This window comes from Epinephelus fuscoguttatus, linkage group LG2 (assembly GCF_011397635.1).
Source record: "Epinephelus fuscoguttatus linkage group LG2, E.fuscoguttatus.final_Chr_v1".
NCBI classification, from domain to species: domain Eukaryota; kingdom Metazoa; phylum Chordata; class Actinopteri; order Perciformes; family Serranidae; genus Epinephelus; species Epinephelus fuscoguttatus.
The window spans coordinates 49,102,367-49,122,865 of record NC_064753.1 but is presented as its reverse complement, the minus strand read 5'-3'; the positions used below and the strand labels follow the sequence as shown (position 1 = coordinate 49,122,865).

Here is a 20,499-nt window from a genome sequence, read left to right as displayed (position 1 = left end):
CCAAAACACTTGCTGAGGTTTGTCTGTTTGTCGATAAAGACTTTAGCAGAGATGACGTTTCCAAAGGGCATAAACATCTGGAGCAGGTCCTGGTCTCCGAACTCCTGGGGCAGGTGGTAGATGAACAAGTTGGCACCTTCTGGACCTGCCGATCAACACGTGTGTTTTACTAACCATACACACAGTAAACACAGAGATATTTGAACAATGTATGACTCAGTAAATTCATTAAAATGGATGTGGAAATCTGTGTCAACAGATTAAGAAGATGAGGCAACAAACTCAACTGTTTGCTAAACCGCAGTCTGCCAATCTGAATTTCCACATGAATATTTTTTCTACCACGTGACCCCCGGGGAGCTTTGTAGTATTATGTGAGAATTTAATTATAAAAATAAATGAATGAAATCAGAGTATGGTTTATAGAGGGACTAACATTGTTTATGGACATGAGTTTGTTTTAAAGCTGTTGTGATGAAGGTGGTGATGTCTTACCAGTGCTGCGACTGTCGCTGGCTGACGCAGCAGATTTAAGACAAGACAGAATCCTTAGCAGAAAGTGAGATCAACACACACACACATCTCTACCTATCTCTACACATCTCTACCAACCCACCCATGACACTACTTTAAATAACGGTAGGAGGCGAGCACTGAGCATGTTAGCTTTTCTGTCTTCTGTCTGCAGAGGGAGTCTGTGTCCAGTCTCCGGAGAAAAATGTTGGCATTGTACGTTTCTGCAATCTATGCACACGTTACATTTGTACGTTTCATACGAATCTATCAACATTTCTACTACTACTACTACATTGCTACTTCTAGAGTGACTCTGGGGGGGTGAAGGCGACAACAAATGGCATAACACCTGGGCAAGATGCCTGCCAAGCTGCAGACCACTGCTGAAGACCATCATCAGCGAGTCACTGCTGTGTTTCCAGCAGCTTTCTAGCTTTTAAATGTGGCTGTTTTCAAGCAACCCGTCTGTGTTTTTCCATCAGCGTCTTTCACTCTCAATTTGGGTGTTTTGTAGTGACCCATCTGTTTTTTTTCCAGCCGTGATAGTGCCACGAAAAGAGGCTGTTTTTACTGAGACGTTGCTTCTTTTCCAGCTGTGACCGGCCCCCCAAAATCAGGTATTTTAAGCCAAAGCATGATCTTTTCCAGACCATAACCAAGTGCTTTTTGTGCCTAAACCAGTGTTAATTTCATTGACGAAAACAAGACGATAATGAGCAAAAAATAGATCTTCATAAAAGAAACTAAAACAAAATTGATGATTTATTTTCGTTGACGAGACGTGACGAAAATGTTTGTGGTGGACTATCGGACGTTGAAAGCCAAGATCAGCCGTGCCTGTACTTATCTTCAAATACCACATAAGCGACTGGTAAACTCCAGTAAATAGTCTGCACCAGGATTTTTGGGTTGGTGCAAGTTGTGAGCTGTAATTCAGCAGTAAATAATCAGCCGTGTGTGTCTGACTGTGGATGGTGGAGCTGCTGAATGGATTTGTGGAGTTTGTTAGTTGCAGTGGTGGCTGTTAGCAGCTAGCTCCGCTCGCAGCCTTCACAGCTTCACCCCGCAGGACTCCACTCAGTCCGGACTGGAGAAGGTCTGTGGGTTGATGGTGTTTGACAGGCAGGTAGGAGGCTCAGTTATCTGTGAGTGTAGCTGTGCTGTAAGTAAACAGTCTGAACTCAGATCAGTTTTCTCTGACAGAGATGAAAGTTTAGTTTGAATCACCAACTCTGTGAGAGGACACTAGAGCTGTCAACGAATATTCTAAAGTCAAATTTAAATTCGAATTTGAAAAAAAATGGACCTTCAAATGTAAAAATTGATATTCGATTGTGGAGAAAAAAAACAGACCAGAAAATAGACCAGATGCCGAAACGATCGCTGCGGGGAGTGAGCCGGCCACGGAGCTGCGCGGCACGGCACAGCCGGCGTGGATGACACAATTGGTTAACATGGGCGCCGAAAGGAAACTGGCTCCGCTTCGAGGTGCTTCTGCGGGCGGTGTGGGGTCAGAGAGGAGGGGTGAGCGAGAGGTCCACGGTCATTTATAATGTAATGTTATAGGTAACTGTTTTACGTGTTTTAATGTGTAGGTATGTAAATGTTTTCAAAGACGTTTATGTTGAAATAAAAATACCTACAAGTATGTTTCCTTGTATTAGTTTGCCCTCTTGTGGACATAATGAGGAAAAAAAACATATTCGAATGGTTCGAACCTACGAGTTATTTTTAGAAGGAATATTCGAACGTCATTTTTGAGCAATTTTGACAGCCCTAGAGGACACCAGTTTAAACCTCCAGACTGACATTTTGCAGATGAAGAAAGAAGTTATGTTTCTGCTTCTTAACAGTCACATGGATAAATCAGAGTTTACAATGAACCTGGGGACAAATCCTAGTTGGCTCACATTAGTTATTCACATGTTAACCACAGCGCCTGCTGAGACAAAGTTTTCACTGCATAATAATGAGCAGTCCAGTATCTTTGGATTTCAGAAACGTACAGTGCCAACATTTTTCTGGCCACAGGGTTGCTATGGCAGCCTACTGAACAGGCTCAAATGTTAGCCTGCAGCCCGTGATGTTTTTGTGATTGTTCAATTTAACTCCAACACTGGACAGAAGACAGGAACACTGTGAAGCATGCTCAGTGGTTGTACAGTAAACAGCCCCAGCTCTCTTTACATTTCTATACCCCCTCCAGTCACCCCCATGTTACCTCCTTTTTGTTAAACCCACCTTCCTTTTGGCTGCCTGCAGCTGAGACGCTCTGCTGGGACAGCAGGCTCTGGTTGTACAGGCTGGGGAGCGCAGCAGCAGCGTACTGTTGGATGCCTGAGTAGGCCTGGCTCAGTGCCTCCATGGTGTTTCCTGAGCCATTAGACAGACCTCCAGAGCCGAGGCTGCCGTTCAGAGCCGCCATGCCTGCATCACAGTCACATGGTGAGTGATGTTGAGTTCAACGTAACAATAGTTTGAAAACACAGTGACATTATATGACATCTCCTCTTTCAATGTAAAAGACAAAGCTTTCCATTGAGCGTTCAGCCTGACAGTAATCTAATGAGTGGACGTGCACAGGTCCAGCTGTGGGTCAGTACCTGCCAGAGAGCCCATGTTGAGTCCAGCTCCAGCACCAGCAGCCAGAGACTGCAGGGCCCCCAGAGAAGCCATGGGGTTGACTGATGAGTTGCTGCTGGAGGTTGGGGAGGAGCCTGCTCAGAGAACATTCACTGTTAATGTCATCATAAATAACATTATAACAAACATGATGTTACAGTGCTAAACGACTCTAGTAAGAAACCTCAGTGTCATTTTAAATTGTCATCTCAATTGTAAAGCTCATTTTAATTCATTAACGAATACTGCACTGTATCATTTACACAATATAGCTAAGGTATGACCTCTACTGAACCATCAAGATGCTGAGAAGCTTGTCCATGCTTTTGTTTCCAGTTGTCTTGATTATTTTAACACCCCATACACCGGCCCACCTAACACTGCCATAGCAAAACCACAGTGCATTCAGAACGCTGCTGCTGCCAGGGTTTTAACAAAAACTAAAAAGAGAGACCATATAACTCCTGTTCTACGTAACCTGCACTGGCTCCCAGTATCTTTTAGAATGGATTTTAATTTTTTTAATACTTTATAAAAAAATATAAAAAAATATATATATAAAAATATAAAAACTAAAATCCTTCTTTTGGTTTTTAAGGCTCTTAATGGCATCACCCCCTCATATATTATAGATTCTCTATCACCTTATGTCTCTCCACGAACCCTGAGATCCTCCGCAGCTGCTCTGTTATCTGTTCCTACTGTCTCTACAAAAACCTTTGGGGATGCTTCATTTAGCTACCATGCTACCACAATATGGAACACTCAGCCTTTAAATATTAGACTTGCTGGCTCAGCGGACAGTTTTAAATAATGACTCAAAACATATCTTTTTAATCTGTTTTCATATTTTTATATGTATGTTTTAATTACTTGAGTAATTAGTTGATTATCTCTTTGCTGTTTGTCTCTGCCACTGAATTGTAAAGCACTTTGTGCTGCATCCTTTGCATGAAAGGTGATATATAAATATAGTTAGTAAATACATATAAATATATACATATACACAATAAAGTATATATAAATGTACAGATGTTTCACAGTGCGGACAGAATTCTATCAATATTGGTTTATGTGCACCTAGTGTGTGTACCTTGACTATGAAACAGTTCTGTAGTTGTAATTTTTTTTACCTGAGCTTGTTAGTGCACTTAGTGGGCTGCTAGATGTCGTCATGGCGCTGGAGCCTGTGGGCGTGGCCTGTGTGGCAGTAGCTGCAGCTGCTAGAGCAGCCAGGTTCTGCATGGCATTAAGACCTGACAGAAACACAAACAGTGACGTTAAAGCTTCCGCTCACCCTTCATCTGACCGTTCTGTATATATAAACTACAATTACCACCATGGGTTGTACGTCTCTGCACACACGCCAAGTTTCTCTTACAGTTTACATCAGGGTATGAAATTAACAAAATATTTTGGGGGCAATTTTGGCCCCCACGGTCTAAAAAATGGGGGCATTTTCAAAATGTTTGGGGGCCATCAAAAAATTGTAATTATGGTCTAACAATAAGCACATGAAAAGCAAAACCAACTAAGATAGTGTCTTCACTCTTCAGTAGAAACCACTATAAATGAAACAAATAATGGGTTACATAAAGTTATGGTTGCAAAATATCACTCAGATTTCCTATAATTCAACCAGTTTAAATGTGATGATTTAACCATTAATCTACTGATAGCAGTACTAATGTTTCACCACATTACAGTTACTTTTACTGTTAAAAAGGCCAAATTACTATAAATTCCTTAGATGCAATCCTGGAAGTAAGTTAATTTAAAATTTAACATTCATTCTACCTTAATTTTTCATTGTGTAGACACAGATCACCCAAGAAATGGTTAATTTATACTTATGGTACAGCAAAGCCCCCTCCCCTTCTCTGTCTGTGCAATCTCGTTGATTATGTCTGGAAAATGAGTTGTAGACGTGACGGTAAATTAATTTAATGAAAATAAAATTATACTTTAATGTCGGATTATAATACCGTTAAAAATATAAATATATATATATATGGTTCGAAAACTTGGGGGCAATTTTGGCCCCTGGAACATGGCTTTTGGGGGCATTCTTGGATAAATTGCAGGCCAAATGGCCCGTGGCCCTTGCTAATTTCTGACACTGGTTTACATCCATGTCTGTGAAACATGGACGCCTCAAACCCACTGTGCCCCCGACAGCTCAGAGGATCTTTACAATCAGCACAGTTTCAAGATTAGAGTCACCGATTCAGTATCTGACCAACTGTCTACACTTCTCTTCCTGAGATATGACTTTGAATAATGGCCCGAAAAGTTTATATATTGACCAAGTTGCAGTCTCAAAGGAAAGGTGATTTTCTCCATACAGTGAATTTTGTTAATAACTGCAATCCAAGTCGTCCTTTAACGGGGGACGAGCCTGTAGCCACCTCTGTGTGATGGCTTTCTTGCTTGCAGCCAAAAATACTTTGTACAGGTATTTGTCCTGGGTCATGAGATTGTCCGGGGTTTTGTCCAAGTACAATATGACAAAAGAACAATCAACTTCTATTCCAAAGATGTTCCTTCTAAGTGAACTTCTGTGCCAAATTTGAAGAAATTCCCTCAAGCTTTCTTTGAGATATTGTGTTCACAAAATGAGATGGATGCAAGGTCACAGCACCCTTGACCTTTGGACTCTTGATCATCAAAATCTAATCAGTTCATCCTCAAGTCCAAGTCAAACTTTGTGCAAAGTTTGAACAAATATCCTCAAGGCCTTCTTAAGATAGCACAATCACAAGAATGAGACAGACAAGGTCACAGTGGTCTTGACCTTTGACTTATGACCACCAAAAACGTATTAGTTCATCATTGAGTCCAAGTGGACATTTCCTTGAGGCGTTTTTGAGATATTGTGTTCACAAGGATGGGATGGACGGACGTTTGGACGGACAACCCGAACACATGATGCCTCTGGCTGCAGCTCTCGCCGCCGCAGAGGAATAAAAGTGAGTATATAAGGAGGCGTTCTCTTCTGGAGTTCACTGGCTGTGCAGGTTTGACAGATGACATGGACCTCTTTCAGACCCAGAAGCCACTAGTGTGATTATTATTCAGCCAACAACATACTGACATACTGAACTCTTTACCTTACATGACATCATGATAGTTCATGGTGCCATGTCTGTGTGTGTGTGTGTACCTGAAACAGGGTGCAGGTTGTTGAGCGCGTTCCCCGTGGAGGCCGACTGCTGCAGTAGCTGTAAGTAGAGCTAAAGCCAGGAGATATGAGAAACAACATGCTAAAGTGGAAGTGACGGGGAAGTTTAAACTGAATAAACTGCTTCGTCAACAGGCTGATCATTAGGTTGAGCACAAACAGACACTCACTGCCAGGTACTGAGGCCCCAGGCTGTTGAGCCCCGTGAGATTTCCCCACATGGAGGCAGCACTGAGCTGCTGCATCTGCTGCTGCAGCTGTTGGGCCATGCGCTTCTGCTCCTTGTCCTTCTGAGTGTCTGCGAACTTCACCACGATGGGTGACGAGCAGCCCTGGACACAGACACAGGAAATTTTTATACTCTGACAGCTTGACGTCAACACTGTGCTTCTTCGAATGATTTGTCACTGTAATATTTCAACAGTAGAGACACCGTAATTTACCACTTTTGAAATCAGGGTCACAAGATCAAATGTTATTTTTCGTAAAGAAGCTGAGGTTTACCTCCATGGTCTGGGACTGGTGCATGGACTTGATGGCTGACTGGGCCATTTGTCTCGCTGTGAATGTCACAAATGCACAACCTGCAGGAGAGAAACACGATGTGTCACGACTCTGAGAGGAGACTTATCTGAGGAAAATTCTATCTTGTCTGCAACTCTGCCTCACCTCGGCTGAGTCCATCAGGGCCTCGAAGTATCCGGCACTCCTCTATCTGTCCGTATGGTGAGAACATCAGTCGGATGTCGTTCTCGTTACATTTCTTTGAGATCATTCCGATAAACAGCTTCCTGTCCTCCACTGCTGTATTCAACACAACACAACATCAAACACACCTGCTCTGTGTCAACGTAAATGGTGCAACGTTACGTTCAACATGCACATGTGTGTAATTGCGTCTCTTTTACAAATGATGTCATCAGTATACTGACTTAGATTCAGGACAAAATCTGAAGTCTGGGTCTCTTAAAAGGAAGGAGCACATTTTTTTCAGGTCTGCCTGAAAACACCAGGTGCCCGTACAAACATCGAAACTGGTTTTGCTTGCTGTGATCAGACTGGACGTTAACAGATCCTTCCTACAGTACAGTAATGTGATGTGTAATGTAAGTGACACAATCCAAACTTCATCCACATGATTTAATTTACTCAGACAGCAGAAGCCTCAGATTAGCTTTAGATCAACTTTTAAATACTGTTTGGCACTGAAAGAACTTCAGGGAGGATCTTTAAGTGACCAGTTTGAACAAGAGGAATTATTCAGACGTCATCACTGTTGATTTTCCTTGACTTGCAATGTCCTGTATTAGGTTCCGAAGCTTTGCTCATTTTCTCAGCAGGATAAAAATGTTTAAAGGTCACGTCCACACTACTTTGGATAATTTGGATGCAGCGCTTCAGAGTGAATACATTTATGGTTCAGGAGAACCTGTATTAAATAGGTACCAGTTCCTGACTGGTCATAGTAAATGATGCCATTCAACAGTTTCACCCAAATAATGACATTCACAAATTACATAATTACAACTGTTTGATGCATTAAGTTTTTTTAGGGCTGTCATTGTCATTACAAAGGGAATTAACACAGAGTTGTTTGCTGGTATCAAAGGAGACAGAAGAAAATGATAGAGAATTCTTACCATTGTTTTTCTCACTGTCAGCCGGCTTCATCTGGATCGGGTGGTGCATCTGAACGAGACAACAAAGAACGCGTTAGAACTCATACTGCTGACTCGTGTGTTGTGCGATGACTATCAGTGATGTGAGCAGTAGGTTCAGAGGTTAACCTCCTCTTTAACCTGGTTGACTATGTGTAAAAAGTCTCCCTTTAAAAGTAACTAAAATAAAGGTGAAATTCTCCGTCCAGTTGCTTTTTTCCCCCAGTAGATAAGCACATGTGCACGGTATGATAACCATCAACTTTTACATCATGGTATACCTTTAAACCCCAATATTTATGGTTTGCAAACGTACAATGCTAAAATTTTCATCTAGCAGCTGGGCTGAGTGCAAATAAGGTAAATCTGTCGCACCACTGACACTAAGTCTTGAGTTCCATATCCAAGGCTTAAACATGCAAAATAATATACAAAGCTAGTTAAGCCCTGAGCTAACTCCAGTGCACATGACAGATTTGTAAAGCCGGACACTCCACGCTTGGTGTCATGGAGTAATTCTCTGTCATAACATAACTAAAAAATTAAAATTGTTTGGCTGATTTCCATCAAATTTCACATGCTAAATGACAGCTAATACTGCTTTACCTTTCCGTCAGAGAGCCGTTCCACCAGAAGGGCAGTTAATGGCTTTAGTTCCTCTTCTATGCTCTCGTCAAAGCCACCAGACTCCATTGACAAAAACAGTCATTTTAGCTCACTGAACATGGAGGCTGCTGGTGTACCACTGCCTCGATCAGTTAGTTAGTTTGTGTTATTGTGTGACTTTGGTGAATCCGAACTAACCCTGAGAAACGCCAAAGTTACACAATAACTCAAACTAACTCACAGATGGAGGCAGCAGTAGACCAGCAGCTCCTGTGTTCAGTGGCGTTAAAACACTGTTTTTCTCAGTTGAGTCTGGCTTTGAAGAGTGAGATATTATTATGGCTTCAGTTTCCCGTCAGACGGTAAAGTAAAGCGGTGAAAATATTCTAAATACAATGTTCACTTAAATGGCTTAGCTTCTGTGTCAGACTCCTGCCTGCTTCTCCAAACTGGGGGCGTGCCGACTGACATCTACTGTAGGTAATAAACTATTCCTTTAAATACGAGAAAGACAAAGAAATAATTCCAACACTGTTGTCACTTGGACTCCAAACGACAGACCTGCTCGCTGCTGTATCAGCTCAGACACTTAATGCATCCCACCTTTGGTTCAGCTGTTAATGACCAACCACAGAGAGGAAGTCCAAAGCTTCCATATGAACCAGCATGCATTGAAAGGTCAGATGAAAGAGGCTGTCACCTACCCCTGGAAGAATCTTCATGTTGTGCAGAGCATTCTGTGCTTCCAAGGCTGATTTTCGAGTATAGTATGTTATAAAACAGCAGCCTGCCGGGGAATGAAAGACACCTTCTGTCAGACACCTGACTCAGCACATGTGCTGTGTAAAACTCTTATATCTCTGGGCAGTTGCACCACCAGGTCATTATGAGCTCCTCACCAATCAAAAACACTATTAATAATTTAACTATTAAAGATATTACCTCTAAAATTCACAATGATAATAACTACCAGAAGTAACTGTTAAATAATCATGATAAGATGTTAATATGAAAACAAGGACTCTGTCACATTGAAAGTGTAATTAGTACATTATGATCCCTTCTCCACCAACAGCTCTGGTTCTGTTCATGGTTCATGGAGACTTGGTGCTATCTGGTGAACCAGATTTGATAGAGCTGGGCGATATGGCTTAAAAATATATCGCAATATTTTTAGGCTATATGGCAATACACGATATATTTTGCAATATTCTGACATCTCTAAAGCACTGTAGACTACTGAAATACAAAATTATTAAATAAAATAGAGTAAAGTTAAATGAAGTAGCTACTGTCATAAAAAAGTTAAATAAAATACTGTTACATCTAAGTGAAATTAAGTACTGTTATGATAAGTGATATTAAATACTGTTAGATTAAAGTTAAATAATACATTGTTATGATAGAGTTAAATAAAGTACTGTTATAATTAAATAAATCAAAGTGGAACCACTGGTGCTTTTATTTTGACGATTCCAGCTTGTCTCGGGCCACAAGTGTTGATGTTTTTGCTGTGAACTCGATCAGTTAGCTGTTAGCTGTTAGCACACAGTTAAACTGTTGCTGCTGCGCCTTTAAATGTGAGGATTTATTCACTGTGACATTTTGCAAGTGGTGCTTCGAGGTCACAAAATGTGACTGAATAAAAGCAGTCTGGATCCCTGAAGATGAGAACACACTTCACCTGCTTACACACTATGACTCAGGAGAAAGTGGTCTGGACGGGCAGACGGGTGTGTGTGATAGATCATGTTTATGGGTCTCGCTGAAGCGAGTCTCACGCCGGTGGCTTAAAAAATAACGTCACCATTTATATTTGATGTTTGTGATACTGTCATTTTACAACCCAAGAAGAACAAGCTGCAATACATCATGTATATTCGATATATCACCACCAATAATGCACTGTGGAAGTAGACAACAATAGCATAATCACAGATTAAATTGATCACCTGTGAACTTTGGTTCTATTTGGAAAGATATTTGTTTTTCCCCAAAAAACAAGCATAGACCAGCTGTTACTGAGACCACTGCATGCTCTTTGATCATTTCTGACTTTACTTCTCTATCCTCTTTGTAACCTGTAGAATGTGACACACCCACTGACGTCACCATGGCTCAAACTTCAGCTCAAGGAAAACCTGGTAATTTCTGGTTCCACTTGGGAACCAACTTTTTGGGTTGCGAACGATTTATTTTTGGTTGAAGTGCTCTGAACGCTTCAAAATTAGGTGCAGGTACCAGAACAAAACCAGTTCCATGTTGGTGGAAAGGGGTCTGTGTATACTAAGGTCTAGTAACTGATCTTTGAAAACATGTTTTTCCCTGTCCGTATACACCTGAACACACACAAGAAAATTGGCCAAAAGATTCTTATGTCTAAAAACTACTACTTCTAAACTACTACAGGTTGAAATGAAAACAGTTACTGCAGGCTGACCTTTGCTCTGTGGTGGATTCTGGCTGCGGTCTCGGAGAACATTTATCTCATAAACTGCTCCATAAGGCTCAAATAGTTCACGAAGCTGCTCCTCAGACCAGGACCGTGGAATCTGTCCCACAAACATCTTAATGGCATCAACATCTGGTTGGTCGGGGTGGTCCAGAGACCCATTCATCTTCTTCCCACTGCAAAGACAAATACCAGAGCATTAGATGGAGACCAGAAGCATGTTATACAAACACAGTACATATTCACATAAATACGACAATTCAACAACAGACTGCTGGATCTTCAGTTGCAGATTGTTCAGCAAAACAAATGTGCAAGAAAAACTTATGATTATCTACGACATACAGCCCAGTCGCCACAAGAACATGTTGGCATTGTACGTTTCTGCAAAACATGAACACCTTATATGTGCACATTTTGTATGTATCGTATCAACACTCCTTTGGTGGTATTTAAGCTGATTTTGTCATCTGGAGGAGGACGAAATGATGGATGGCGTGTCATGAGGGGGTTTGAGACCAACAAAACAACAAAACCAGTTATGTTTTAGTGAGTCATCGCTGTAATTCCTTCAGCTTTTTATGCTCCAAATGTGGTTGTGTTTCAAATGGGAATAGTGGCATTAACAGTTGTTTCTACCGAGATATCGCTGCTTTTCCTGTCAGTATTGTGCCCCCAAAACCAGGTGTTTTAATACTGCGTTCACATGGAATCAGGCAGACGGAGAACAGTTTCCAGACAGCACCAGACGAACAAACAGTTCGACAGAATGGCAGGCTGGTAGAATGAAATATGCAGGACAGTATCTTGCGAAGGTGACGTCGAATTGTTTACAAAGACTGTAATAAAGCATGTTAAATAAAATGATTTTATGTTTAATATTTCACATAATTTTTCTAGTAGGGATGAACGATAATATCAGCATATCATCTTTTTCTTATTGTGCACAATACATACACTGAACAGTGTTGTATTTCATGTCTCCATCTGCTGGTGGGCTGTCACGATAAGAGTATTCATGTATAATATGATGTTAATTCCACTACAGAAGAGACTTGATGATCGCTAAAATTAGGTGGGGGAAAAAGTGGACATACTGAGAGAGGTATTGGTCAATTAAGTTGTTATATATTGGATATCAGCAAAAAAATCCAATATCGTGCATCCCTATTTTCTAGAAATGTCCAGTAATTGTGCAGATGTCCACATTTTTGTTCTTGTGTGAAGGAGCTATGTAACATCTGGTTGTAAATTCTGTTGCTAATTATGGCAAAAAGTTCAAATATTTTAACTTTGAATGTCAATGCATCTTCCATTAGTGTTACCAGTAATCTCTCCCGGCCTCACCTAATTTTACCGTCCTGCTCTCATCCACGAACATGACATCAGCTGTGCAATCTATCATGTCCATGATTCCATGTGAACAAAATTAAAGCCAAAACTTCATCTTTTCCTGACCATAACTAACCAAACCACCATAACCACAGCGCTGTTGAAATATAAAGTTTCAGGATTTCCGCTACGTACAAATCCAACGTATTCATGTTTTGCAGAAACGAACAATGCCAAAAAAATTCTAGCCATCAGACTGCGTCATAATAACAATCACATATTGTACCTCTAAGAGTAATTATATGAGGATGCTTATTACATACCAGGCAATTGTTCACTGCCACATGCACAAACAAAGAGAGAGTGAGGTCAACATCTTTGTTTTTCTTTGTACAAACACAACATGATATTTATTAATACATAACAACTGTATTATACAGATTAGAAAATGTTGCTTGTTCCAGTAAACACTGCCTCATACTGCTGTTACATTATGTCATGCTACTTATATCATGACACCACCTCCCAACAACACGTCTTCTGACACTGTTATGTAGATGGAAAACAGGCTTTCAAACTTTTATATCCCATCAAAACTTTGCTAGTTTCTGAGTCTTCCACTTTCAACTTGCACACTTTAAACACATTGTTCACTCTTAGTGATAAAATAATAGTTTGAGTTGTTCACACCAACAGATGTCAACCTCGACAGCCTTGGCTACAGACAGACGCCACTTAAAACCTGCCGTTTTGACTCTCACTGCCGCTCTCTCCTGTTATTTGCAGCCCTGTCCTGTTAACTCAAACCAATCATAATCACAGCATCCTTGCATCTTTTCACTGCTCTCTGTGAAATACAGAGTAGACTTCATGATACTGGAGATTGTGCTTTTGTCATTAAAGGATACTCTGCCAATTTTCAACCAGCTTTGTGTCATAACAGTGTGGTCAGTATGTGACCTATGTGAAACTGCAGTCCAAAGCAGAGGTCACAGTGAAGAGAATGGAGCTAACCTTTAGTTATGTTTTACTTGTTGACATGACAATGCAACGTTAGTCGACCAGAAAGGTCATTAGTCAGCAAGATTTCATTGTTCGCTTAGTCACAGAAAACAAAAAAACGTGAAACTCTATCAGGAGCTGCGCCTTGTCAAAATAAATCCAAACCTATATGACTGGAGCATGTGGGACTTTAATTTGAAAGGACAGACACAGGAAGTGTCCACGCTCAGCAGTCAGACAGGAGTCAGGTTAATCTCCAGGGCTGGTACCTGCGGTTATTCCACAGGCTAGTTAATAACATGTCGGGCAGGAAATCCAAAGTGTGGGATCATTTTGAGAAGGTGAAGGACGAACCCAAGGTGATATGTAAACTCATCTTCATTGGTCGACTACAAACATGACGTATCATCTGAAACATGGAAGTAGCTACATGCCCATTAGCCCACAGCGTCATTAACAGGCGGCTCGCTCAGTGTGTGACGTGCACTTGGAGATAAAATATAGGCCTATATTAATGAAGGTTCATTAGTACGGTTTGTATTTCTCTGTAATGTAGCACAGTGTTAACAATGTTACTGATACTATTCTTTCTCACACCTTCAACTCAAACCACCAAAATATATCATTTAATCATTACATTCATATCAGAAACATGCAGGAGACTAGTCCACTGATGGTCCCTGATGACGACTGCTGGTCCACTGGGAGAATTCTTTGTTGTGGGGCAGCCCTACTCATTTTACAAAAGTGGAAGTCCAATCCGATGACCCAAAATGCTTTTTAAAGCGAGGTGTAAAGAAGGTCTATGTTCACTAGTCAGTTTTTAACTGTGTTCACTGCTGTCTGGTGCAGGCCAGGTGGTGTACAGTGAGTTTTTTCACTGGAAACAGCTGCTGGTGGACGAACAGTTGATGAGAACAGTGTGACTGATCCAAAACAGTAACAGCTATTTCTGGCAGCCTGCCACAATATCAAACCTGACCGCCACATAGTGATTTTCTCTTTGTGGAGCTGCATGCCTCGCTCTTGCACTCTCGCTTACTAACACAATTGGGTGCATTCCTAAATAGAGCACAGTCTGGCACAAACTGGACCACTGGTAAATTCAGAGCACTGTGGAAACGTACAGTTTGGTTATTCAGAGCTCCACATTCGGAGTGGCCGAGTGTACTCTGGGCACAGATGCTGCAACAGAGTGCCAAGCTCCAACCGTTCATTAATTCATATAACAACAGAACGTTCTATTTCTTCAACAACAGCACTGTCATTTTAGTGGAGGGCATCAGACTGGATTGACAAACACACCTACAACGGATCCATCCACATCTATCGTTATTCCAACCTACTTCAAATGAAACTGGCTGCGTTTCCATGTAAACCACACACTATGCGTCCCTCTGCCAGTGGCAGTGTCACATCTAACTTGTGTAATGGCAGCAACAGAAGGTTTATGCCCCTCCAGCCTTACCACCTACCACCACAACTATCATTTTATTCTGTGGGAAACACACGATGGAGCTACAACGAAGACCCTTCATTACGCTGCCTTCGCTATTTTACACAGAACTGCACAAAACCGGCATAATGCTGCCTCAGTTTGGGATTTAAGATCGGATATCGGCCTTTGGTGAGTGAACGAGGCGTGACGTGTGGCACAACAGCTTCAGCCTCTCGTGTGACAAAGAGCATAACGTGGCAGGCAGTGTATTCTAAACAACCATGACATAACATGATACAAACAATCATTTACAGTCCCTGTTATGTGATTTCCTCCTATGCTCAGAGGGTCAGGAGCTCCCGGACCTAGTCGTCTCCACAATTTGCTGTTCTTCTTCTTTGAGTTAGCTGCTTACTGCATTTTAAATCTCCTGGCAGAGGGTCACACACATAACATGTCAGCAAAACATCACACCCATCTGTTCCTGCATTGATTCGGCACCAGCACTACCTCCGCTACCTCCTTAAAGGTGAGACAACTCTGTCCCCCCGTTCCACGATTGTGCCTTTTATACAGACAGCAAGCAGGAATAATGACACGACATTTCCACCTTTAATGGGCAGTTTAAAAGGGGCTGCTGACTGATAAATGCATCTTTCAAGACTGACATGAAGCAGAATTAAACTACGTGCCAACCACTAGAGGAAACACCTAACTTAGCGTATCACCTAAAGAACATCCATCCAACAAAACATGCAGAGTTCAGGCCTTGACACTGTTACACATCCACTGAAATGAACATTAACTAAGCCTGTCACAAATAACCACTGGGAGCATAACATTTTGCGTAACTGCAATTTTACAGTCTAGCTCATTGACTACTGATGTCAATATCTGATCTGCAATAAGACTGTATAAAGGGCACCTATTATACGTTTCTGTATTTTATGTCTTACATAGTGTTACAATGATGGATGTTCATGTTAAACATGGCCAAATTTTTTAAATACTGATGTAAACATATGTAGATGTAATCCCTGTGAGCACAGACCTCAGACTGCAGAACACTCTGAATAATCTGTTTACAGCATTTCTCTGTTCTGGCTACAGTATGATGTCATAGTGTGCCAGATTTATACTGCAAGTACTTACGTTACATGGTCTACGCTTCTACATGTAGTTAGCATCATGTTTCATGATGCTAACATCAGGGAAACATGATGCTAACACCAGGGAAACATGTAATCTTGGTTGCCAATAGCCCCTTTTCCACCGCAGGAACTTTTATCATTTACCCGGGATTTTGAAAAACCTTGGCGCGTTTCCACAGAAATTACCCGGGGAAAAAAACTTTCCCTCAACTCCAAACTTTCCGTGAAAAAAGTACCAAGTAAGGGGGCTGGACTTTTCAGATTCCCTGGAATTCTTGAGAGGTGAGGCTGTGTGCTGAAGAACGCTGATTGGTGGAACACACACTTGCAGCGTTCCGCACTTCCTGGCACGGGCAGCCGCTGCAAACTTTTTTTTTCATTTCCACAAGCTTCACTTAATTTGTGTTTTGATTAAGGATGGGTACCGAAACCTGGTACTAAATTAGCCCTGGGGCTAAATGATGAAAGGCCGTAGTATTGATAAGCGCTAAAGGTACTGGTTCTTTTGTGCTGGCGCTGAACTCCTCCACACACATACACACGTGCCTACACGACACCGTATCCGTTGAACAGCTGAACGGTCCCGGTGGAAACGATAGATAACTCGAAAATGACTCGAGTTGACGGCAGCTACACTCGTTACTGTGAGTGACATTAACCCTTAGCGAGTAAGAAGCCAATACTTTATCAATACATGTGTTCATCAGCATGAACATGTCAACATGTAGACAGCGATATTCAATATGCTGCGTCCACAGTCTCTCATCCACCGACACTAACGTTATGTCTTACACAAGGACAGCACGCTAGTTCAGCGAATTGTTACTAATAAGCTCAAAGGACAGCTGTCTGTATGTAGACTAACTTAGTTTGACACTTATCGTAAAATACTTTTAGACTGAGCTGCTGGCTGAGACAAACAGCCCCAACTCTCTACACCTGCGTGTAACCAGCCAAGCTGGCGGAGCTAAATACAGGACACACACCGAATCATCGACGTCATCAGCCTGATTTGAATAAATTTTCCAGAACTTTGAGGTGTGGTGGAAAAGTAAACCACAGAATACCAGGAATTTTTTACCCAGGTAAATAAATTCCTGGAAATAAAAGTTCCAGGAAATGTTGGTGGAAAAGGGGCTATTGTGGTCATTTCTCTGGAACATGTTCAGTCGTGTTTAGAAGCTTTTATTAGTGATTTTTTTCAGCTAGAAAGTGCCGCTATTCTCCGTTACAGCCTTTCCCCAGCTGCAAGTCCACCGCTAACGTACTTGGCCTGCCTGCAGTCCAGACCTGTCCCTCACTGAAAATGTATGGCACACTATGAAGCGCAAAATATGACAACAGAGACCTAGGACTGTTGAACAAATTAAGATGTAGATCAAGCAATGAATTTCACTTTCAAAACTTCAACAACTAGTGTCCTCAGTCCCCAAACACTAACTGAGTGCTGTTAAAACAAAAGGTGATGTCACACCGTGGTAAACATGCCCCTGTCCCAACTTCTTTGGGAACATGTTGCAGGCATCAACTGCATGAATGTATCGTTACAAAAACACCTGACCTTCCAGGACTGGAAAAGGTGACTGTGACATTTCATGGCTCTTCCAGGTTTTCCATGATTGTAGGAACACCGCAACAACATCAAACATGTCCATATACACCAATTCAATGACATAACTTTCAAGGGAAATATGCTCAAAGACTATTTTGGGAAATAAGAACACTGATGATGTGGTCATGATGACTGAACTGGGATTGTTCATTTTAGTTTGTTAGAGCAGTTTACTGAGCGCAGAACTCTGAGTCACTGTTTCATGCAAAGATAATATGCAAAGAATCAGAGGCAGACTTCCATAAGGACTCAAAGTGATTATCATCTGAATCAGTCAAAACACAAAAACAAACCTTAAAGGAAGGCGTGTTGAAGGGTGCCACCCTGACACTCCACTAGGGGTGTTACCATCTATCTATCTGGATCTTTATATTGATTCAACGATCAACGATCCAACATCATCAATGCAAAGAGAAAACATCGATCTATATCATCATATTTAGTATTCGCCGTTATTTTGATATGCTGTGTCACCATCAGACAGCAGCAGATAGATAATGTCGAGCAGCCAGGAGAAAGACGATGTTTATTCAGGAATAAATCAGCAGTGTGGAAATATTTCAGATTTTGGAGAAAATACGGGTCAACAGACAAACTGTTTATGCATGCTGTACATAAACAACGCTGTTACGAGATGAAACATGACGTAAAGTTACCTGCCTTGTCGGGCATCTCATTCCGCTAACTTCTTGTAGCAACATTAGCTGCTGTTTCAGTAATGTTGGGCTGAAAAAACATGAAATTCTACTCTGCTGTTCTATAGAGAGAAGCTGTGATTTAAACCAATGGTGAGTAACAAAAAATATACATAATACATGGAACTTTTTAAGCTACGAGCAGACGCTAGCCGCTAAGCTAATTCATGCAATGTAAAGGTGCTTAGGCTAACAATGGGTGACTAGCAAAAAACAAATGTTTCATCTGTGTAGCTTGACAGTTTTTTCGGAGAAGTTAAATGACGTTACTGTTAATCTATGTTTATGGCTGGTGGGAGACGTTTGCCTTCAAGGCTTCGAGCCAGATAACCCTGAAGTTACAGGAAACAGTTCATGGTTTGGGTTAAAATAAAAACATTTCTTCCAGAAAGGTCTCTGACAGAAAACCCTGAAGGTTAACTTATTCTATGTGCTGTGTAATGTGTGTTATTGGAGTCAGTTTACAATAATTTACACTGATGATGTGTTGTTATAGCCAAAAACAAAAATGAAAGGGGTGTTAGCTTCTTCTGTAACAGACTGTGTTAATTGTGTATTTAATATCACCTCATATTGATCACAGGCCCCTGAATTGCATCAAATCGAAATTGTATCGTGGCAGACTTTGTAATATCGGCAAATATTGTCTTGTGCAAAGAACTGATGTAATATTGCATCATGATGACACTTGTGATTTACACCGCTACACTCTACAACACAGCTGCTCCTGATTATTACTAATTAAATACAAAATCACAATAAAGACTTTAAAAATGACCGATCTGTCCAAGCTGGTTTCCAGAGACACACGACAACCTTAAAAAAAACAAAACAAAAAAAAAACAAAAAAAAACTTCAAAAGTGAAGTTACTTACACAGGACTAGAGTTCAAAGAGCAATGGTCCACCATCATCTCAGGGAGAAAATCCAACTTAAAAGACGCCATGACGGCAAAATGTGTTCGTTTCTTTCCTTCTTCTTTGAACACAACACAACAACGAAGCTAAACTGACGCAGCGATCAGAGGGTGGTGGTAAACTCCAGATCGAACACTTGTTGGTAAGTCCTGCTGAAGGTTAAACTGAGGCAGCCGACAGCGCACGAAAGGCAGAGAAAAACAATGTGCGGCGACAAACCAATCCACATGGAGAACCCGTCCACTGGAACATGAACACGACAAACAGAACTTGGCCGAGGAGTCGCCTTGGTTTGAGATGGAAGGAGAGCACAAATGACAGACACAAAGTGACAGGCCTTCAGGTCGGCTTTCCAGGCTCTGGGACTGGGACTGACAACTGCATGGAGATCATGGAGGGCTGCTGGGATCACTGGGGCCAGAGAAAGTAATGGCCATTTGGGCTCCCACAATCAAAGTGCTGATGATCCACGGCCTTTGTGAACATTTCTCCTAGGCCAGCAGATCTAGCTGCAGCGTCAGATAAACAGGGTGTCAGATTGATGGTGATAAGGCCCAGTGGGCAGAGGGAATGAAAGAGGGAGTGAATAGTGCTCCCCAGCCAGTAGCTAATCCCCGGACTAGCCACACCAGCGGCTAACAATTAGGTTCCGGCCTGAGGGGGTCTGTGTTTACCCTGTTGTCCTGCAGGCTGCACTGGTTTGTGTGTGATTTGTGTGTGTAAAAACAGAGCGCAGCCGATGTCAAATGACACTGGCTTTGGTCTTTGTGTGCAGCCCACTGTGCACACACAAACACACACACACACACACCAATGGAACGAGGTGAACTCCAGGGATGTATGGAACAAAACAGTGGAGTTAATACAGCGCAAAAATAAAGTTACACAAACTAGTGCATATTTATTTTGCAACATGACAGCACTCAATTATCTCAGGATGCAATTTTCCTAAGACCACAAACAAGTCAGTGAAATAACAAGAGCGTCTTTCTAAAAGCGTCGAACCAAATCTCTTTTATGGAAAGCTTTACATCTATCAACATCTCAGGGTATTAGGGACTGTTCATTATTTATGACGGGGCAGGATGTGGTGCAAAACAGGGGACTTTTTTGGGCGAAGGGGAGGGCGTACAACTTTAAATAGTTGTATTTTGTATTCATTTTTGCCCCGTTTCCACCAGGCAGTCCTGTATGTTTCTGTTTCCGCTCTTTTGTACCATCCACAAAAGTTGTGGATGGTCCCAACAGAAGCGTTCCTTCCCGTCCCCATGTTTGGTCCCCCCTCTGTTGGGGTACCTAGCACACAGATCTGGTACT

The 20,499-nt window shown here is 41.6% G+C and overlaps 1 protein-coding gene across 6 annotated transcripts in view; it reads right to left on the bottom strand.

The window, feature by feature from the left end:
• The window catches only part of celf1 (cugbp, Elav-like family member 1), a 39,248-nt gene that overhangs the window by 11,451 nt on the left and 7,298 nt on the right, over positions 1-20,499 (bottom strand). For 4 of the 6 annotated variants that reach the window (XM_049599297.1, XM_049599277.1, XM_049599287.1 and 1 more), the window contains 11 exons: positions 11,024-11,211; positions 9,288-9,370; positions 7,960-8,008; positions 6,989-7,123; positions 6,824-6,903; positions 6,490-6,651; positions 6,302-6,371; positions 4,272-4,394; positions 3,120-3,233; positions 2,758-2,943; positions 2-145 (listed from right to left, as the gene is read on the bottom strand). In XM_049599297.1, the coding sequence (XP_049455254.1) occupies positions 2-145; positions 2,758-2,943; positions 3,120-3,233; positions 4,272-4,394; positions 6,302-6,371; positions 6,490-6,651; positions 6,824-6,903; positions 6,989-7,123; positions 7,960-8,008; positions 9,288-9,370; positions 11,024-11,211 (1,334 nt within the window). Of the gene's footprint in view, position 1; positions 517-2,757; positions 2,944-3,119; positions 3,234-4,271; positions 4,395-6,301; positions 6,372-6,489; positions 6,652-6,823; positions 6,904-6,988; positions 7,124-7,959; positions 8,009-9,287; positions 9,371-11,023; positions 11,212-20,499 lie in introns of those variants that run through there. The other 2 variants (XM_049599306.1, XM_049599308.1) reach the window with 2 other exon arrangements.